This window comes from Littorina saxatilis, linkage group LG5 (genome assembly GCF_037325665.1).
Source record: "Littorina saxatilis isolate snail1 linkage group LG5, US_GU_Lsax_2.0, whole genome shotgun sequence".
Lineage (NCBI taxonomy): Eukaryota > Metazoa > Mollusca > Gastropoda > Littorinimorpha > Littorinidae > Littorina > Littorina saxatilis.
Window position 1 is genome coordinate 48,393,729 of NC_090249.1, and position 5,296 is coordinate 48,399,024.

Below are 5,296 nucleotides of genomic sequence, written 5' to 3' on the forward strand. Positions count from 1 at the left end.
GCCTCCAACTCGCTTTACGGCGTCTACGCTCACTCTACGCTGGCCTTGCTCTAATCTTCCTCGCTCGCTCGCGGGCCATGTGCTTCGCGCACGAAAATGAGTCAAGGGGCGGAGCTTAGAAGCCCACTTGGTAGCTCTCGCGCTACGATTGGTGAAGAGCCGACAGCGCCTGTCACAACAATCGCGTCGATTGGTTGACTTGCTTTCTGTGCCAGCGCTGGTTTGGGGGCTATAAAGTAGGGCACGCGAGGCACTGTACTTCAGATTCACCAGCTGAGACGAAGCGGAGTTTACAAAGTTCGACACGATCCCTCTCTCTTACCTCTATCACAAGCCAAGGAATATATTTCTCTCTTCGTTTCTTCACTCGAAAGTGTTGTTGAGTGACATTGGAACTCAGAGACTTTATGTTTTCCTGGACATTCGAAGCATAGGATTGATGCATGGACTGGTGTTGATACGACACTGTCTGTGTTTACCACTACGGTGTGTCTTCTGAACGGACACTCGCACTTTACTCATGTGTGATATTTTCATGATGGATTACCCGTGCCACGCTATCAGCCCTGGTCTGTCTCAGGCTTCGTGCGGAAGCCCCAACTACGACAGTGAATTCACCAGCAACGGCAGCCCGGGCCAGTGCAGTCTCAGATCAGACATGTCCATGAGTCCCGGACGCATGAGTCCGGGAACACTACAAGAAAAGTACAGTGTGTTTGACAAAAACTTTGACCAGCTGACCTCCTACGCTCTCCCCGCGTCAGCTTCGGGTCTACACTTCCAGTCTCAGGACAGTGTGTGCAGTGATTCGAAATCCAACGCACCGTGCTCGCCACTCAACCCCCTGTCCCCCCATAACCCGCTGTCACCGAACGCCTTGGGAGTCAGCCCCTCGTCGCTCTTATCGTCGGGACTTTCCACGCCCAGCGCAGTCCTGAACCACACCAACTTCATGCACGCAAAGTTCGAACTGAAGGCCTTCACGAGACCGTCTACCACTGTGGATGTCGACACCACTAGCACGCCTTATTCGGATGCTACTAAACCAAAAAAGCCAGCGAAGGAAGGACGAATCAAGCGTCCCATGAACGCCTTCATGGTCTGGGCACAGCAAGAGCGTCGATTGTTGACCGAATCCAAGCCTGAGCTTCACAACGCCGAAATCTCCAAGCACCTGGGTCATGTGTGGAAGCTAATGTTGGAGGAGGAGAAGACGGTGTGGAGGGAGGAGGCGGCGAGGCTCAAGGAGCTCCATGACCGCGAGTTCCCCTTCTACAAGTACCAGCCCCGCAAGAACAAAAACAAGATCCAGAAGAAGCCCGTGAAAACCGAGAGCGGACGCGTGTCCAAACCTACGGGCAAGAATAGGGAGGTGACCACCAAGCCCCCAGCCAAGGCCTCGCGCAGTAAAGCGGGGAGCAAGTCCAAAGCCTCGGGCGGAAAGAAGAACGTAGCTTCGTCACAAGTCTCCACCACGACTGTAGGTGCTGAAGTCAACAGCAGTCTTGTGTCCATGCTTCAAGCGGGGCCACAGCAAAGGTTTCAGAACCTGGGAGCCGTGGCTTCATTCCCTTCTGAGACCATTGTCAAGTCGGAACCCATACTAAGCAAGCAGTTCAACAGAGTGGTCATCGACGACGAGTTTCGCAAAGGTGTACGAGAAAGCCAGAAAGTGCCATCCTCCACAGAGGTAGGTTTCTGGTTTTTTTTCATTTTTTGTTGGTGTGCACTATACACAAGTGAAGATGTTACATGACGATGTTTATGGTCTCACGCATTTTTAAAAAAAATTATTTCACGTACCATACATGTTCGGTTAGACATTTTTTTTATTGATAAGTACACCGTACATAGCTTGTGTGGACAGTTTCAGGGCATGCGCGAGCGTTCAATGTGCTCGATTGAATCATTTTGCGGTTTTGATTAGGTACGAGTTGATTCTCCTGGATTTAGGCTGTGGTGGTAAAGGTTGTTGTGGTGTGCGTGTGGGGGTTTTTCGGAAGGGGAGGAGGGGCCAGTATGTCTTTTTCCCCTTTCGAGTTGTACTTTTAGCCCCCCCCCCCCTCTTTTGCACGATCGTTTCTATTTTGGTGGAGGGGAGGGGGGCCATGGGAAAGTGTGCGGTGCTTGCTCAGCTGAGACGTCTGTGCAGCAGCCTCAGAATCAGAACAGATAGTGTGCTGATACTGCTAAGTGGAGAAGATGAATCATCTGAGAAAGGCATCTGCTAAGTGTCTAGTTATAACTGCTGTACGAGGCTGGAAGTTTCCTTTCTGTGTAAAAAAAAAATAGCAGGTTCTTCTTATTTTTGTTAATCCCCTATTTACCAACTGTACAGTTTTGTATACTTGTGTCTGTTAACGTTTCAGTGTCCATGATAAGCTTTTGGAGTTGTGTACGTTTGTTCAAATTGTTTTCTGTGTTCGTGTGTGCACGTCCGTGTATTATAAGGCGATGACTTGCTACCCCTGTTCGCTTTCTCATTGCTAATCCAATCTCCCCTTGCTGTGTGTTTTCCAGATTACACCACCAGCACAGTCTGGCGATCTCGTGTCCGTGGACTTCCCAACGCACAGCTTCCACAATCCAGCCTTCAGGCCGACCGAGATGTACCAGGCACCCACCCCATCACCAGTCTCGACCCACAACACGAATGCTTCCCTGTCCCTGGCGGATCACGCGGCCGACATGGGCATGGTCATCAAGACAGAAATCATCGACGAGGACACCGCCTTGCTGTTAGACGAACTCCCACACGCTGTCACACCCGCCGCCGTGATGAAGGTGGGGGACTCTCTCATCGTGTCCCAGTACCAGTCCGGAGCGACGGTCACGTACAACCGTGACACGAAAGAGTGCAGGTTCAACAACCTGGCTCCGCTTCAAGCCATCTCAGACTTGAGCAGCATTGACTATATGTGCATGAACGCTCTCGACGTGGATCCCACGGCGTGTGAGGAGATCGACAACATCAGGAACATTATTTCTATTTCCGACATCAACTGGGAAGGTATCGCCCAGGACGCCGTCACGGACAATGACTTTACTATGATCAACGAAGAAGACATCGAGTACGTATCCGATACATTACCCGACACCATCTTCGCCGAGACGCCCTCGAACTATGCGTTTGTTTAAAGCGTGAGGCTTGAGTTTCGCGTGGGACTATATCAATGAGTGGTTGACCTGGTCGTGGCTGTGTTTGTTGTACGTTTTAAATGGACAGCTGGCTGTGTGCGGATTGCTAGGACTGTGATGTGGTTGGTGTCTGGCTGATGCAAACTTGGCGACTGAGCTTAGCTGCTGTGTGATAGAAAGTTGGAAGTGTACTGATACTTAAACTTATCTTCCATTATCAAAGGAGGCATCATGACATGAAATGTATTACCCATTCCCCCTTTCTCCTGTATCTCCTTATTACCGACCCTGTCGGTGACTGGCGCTTCAAGATACAAAACGTTCCTCTAGAACTTTGAAGCTGTATGACTGTTGCCGTTTGTGGCAAGAAAACCTCCTCTGCCTTTTCCATTTGCCTCCATTGTACGGATGTGTTGGCTCTGAATCAGAAGGACTGAAAGTATTGTGTGGGATGCGTGAGCTCATGAAATTTCATTGGACACTCGTGTGGAGTGTATCAATGAGTGTGATAAAAGATAGTCTACTGTTAGAATATCTTTTGTGAGTGAAAGTTGAGACAAAAGAGTGTGTGCGTGTGTTTCTCAAGATTGGCAGCAGATGACGTGTGTGTATGCGAACAATAGCAGCTATAATGACGATATTTGTGCGAACAGTAGCAGCTACAAGGACGATTTGTGTGCGAAAAATAGCAGCTACTATGACTGTGTGTGTGGAAAGAACAATAGCAGCTACAACAATATCACAGCGCCTCAGACAAAATGGACTTGCTGTTCACCTCGCCACCGTAAAGTGTTCACAACGATACCCACCCTTCTCTTCAGGAACAGTGTGCATTTTATCTCGCAGTCTCAAAACTTTATCATTCTACATGAATGTATTCACAAACTCTCAGCTCACACCAGGCACAGAAAAACAGGAATGGGCCAAGTGCAAATGATGCTCGCAAAGTCAGGACTGTACTGTATTATTACTATTGGTTCTCTGCGAAAGGTAAAGAACTTTATACTACCGCTTAACTGTCTTTCTGAAAAGTGACAGCAACTGCCAAGACTGAGACTTGTCCGATGGTTGCTCAAGGTTGGACAATGAAGAAAAGAGACGTTTATGGCGAATCAATGCTGGTTGATTCGATGACTTGTTAGGACCGGGACCAAATCCTATTACATTCGTGTATTGCAATATTGTGTGAAAAACTTGGACAGAAAACGAAAAGTTTTTTTTATTTTTTTTTGCTCAGAAGAAGCGCCGGCTCCTTTCCCTCCGAATGTTGTGTACAGTATTCTGAAACAAAAGTAATTGATGTTTTTGACTGCCCAAATGATCTTTTGAGATCCTATTTCAAATCTTATCTTCTATACATGCGGACTTACACTGACACGGCACCAAGTTATTAGTCGGTACTGCAATGCTGACTGATGTCTGTACATAGAGAGAGAAAAAGTTGAAGAAAAATTGCAGTATGTGATGTAAAGGATGCAGCTATTGGATCAGTGTGTGTAACGAAACATTGCAAGTGCCTGGTAGTTTTAACAGTGGCCTGGGATGTCTGCCGATGGTTATCGGTGAACCCGTGCAGAGCCTTCAGAAACGAAGCGCCCTTGAAGACACTTGTCAGTGTTTTGCTTGTGAGAAGAACGGTTCGTGAGTCGATGCATTTAGTGAACGGGCAAAATGTGACACGTTCAACTTTTTTCTCTCAAAACAAAACTCATTTGTCTGACTTTTAGCCTTGTGCCTACTTTTTGTGACAATGTTTTTGATAAGCCTTTTTACAATGTCCCCCCCCCCCCCCCCCCCCCCCCATCATACCCCTCCCCACCCCACCCCCGTATCTGACCATGATCTATTTTCGTAAACTTCAACTTTAACAGAGACTCAGGACAAAAACATACTGTATGTTTTATTCAGGTCATGATGCATAATACTGATGAAGCGAATATATGTAAAATGCACGTTGCTGGGATCAGAGACACTGACAGCTCCCAGTAAGTTTATTTTGTCGTGCGCGCCTGAGTACATAATCCCAGTGTACTGGTGGTATCATCTGCCAGAATGTTTTGTTCACAAAATGGATCTAAATGTATATTGTGAATCTCATATCCACCATGATAATAATACAACTGTGACACTGTAGTAGAATTAGTGCAGTAAGTAGTAT

The 5,296-nt window shown here is 47.6% G+C and overlaps 1 protein-coding gene across 1 annotated transcript; it reads left to right on the top strand.

The window, feature by feature from the left end:
- Positions 1-279: 279 nt before the first annotated feature.
- On the top strand, positions 280-4,947 carry LOC138967335 (uncharacterized). The gene is made up of 2 exons (XM_070339862.1): positions 280-1,690; positions 2,521-4,947. Exons 1-2 carry the CDS (start codon positions 521-523, stop codon positions 3,136-3,138), a joined length of 1,788 nt encoding a protein of 595 aa, XP_070195963.1. The 5' UTR covers positions 280-520; the 3' UTR covers positions 3,139-4,947.
- Positions 4,948-5,296: the final 349 nt, after the last annotated feature.

What these genes read in the sequence shown, in the direction of transcription:
- LOC138967335 (XM_070339862.1), top strand. Translation starts at nt 521, where the DNA reads ATGTGTGATATTTTCATGATGGATTACCCGTGCCACGCTATCAGCCCT. An exon ending in AAGTGCCATCCTCCACAGAG is followed by an intron (nt 1,691 to 2,520) that starts GTAGGTTTCTGG and finishes TGTGTTTTCCAG; the next exon opens with ATTACACCACCAGCACAGTC.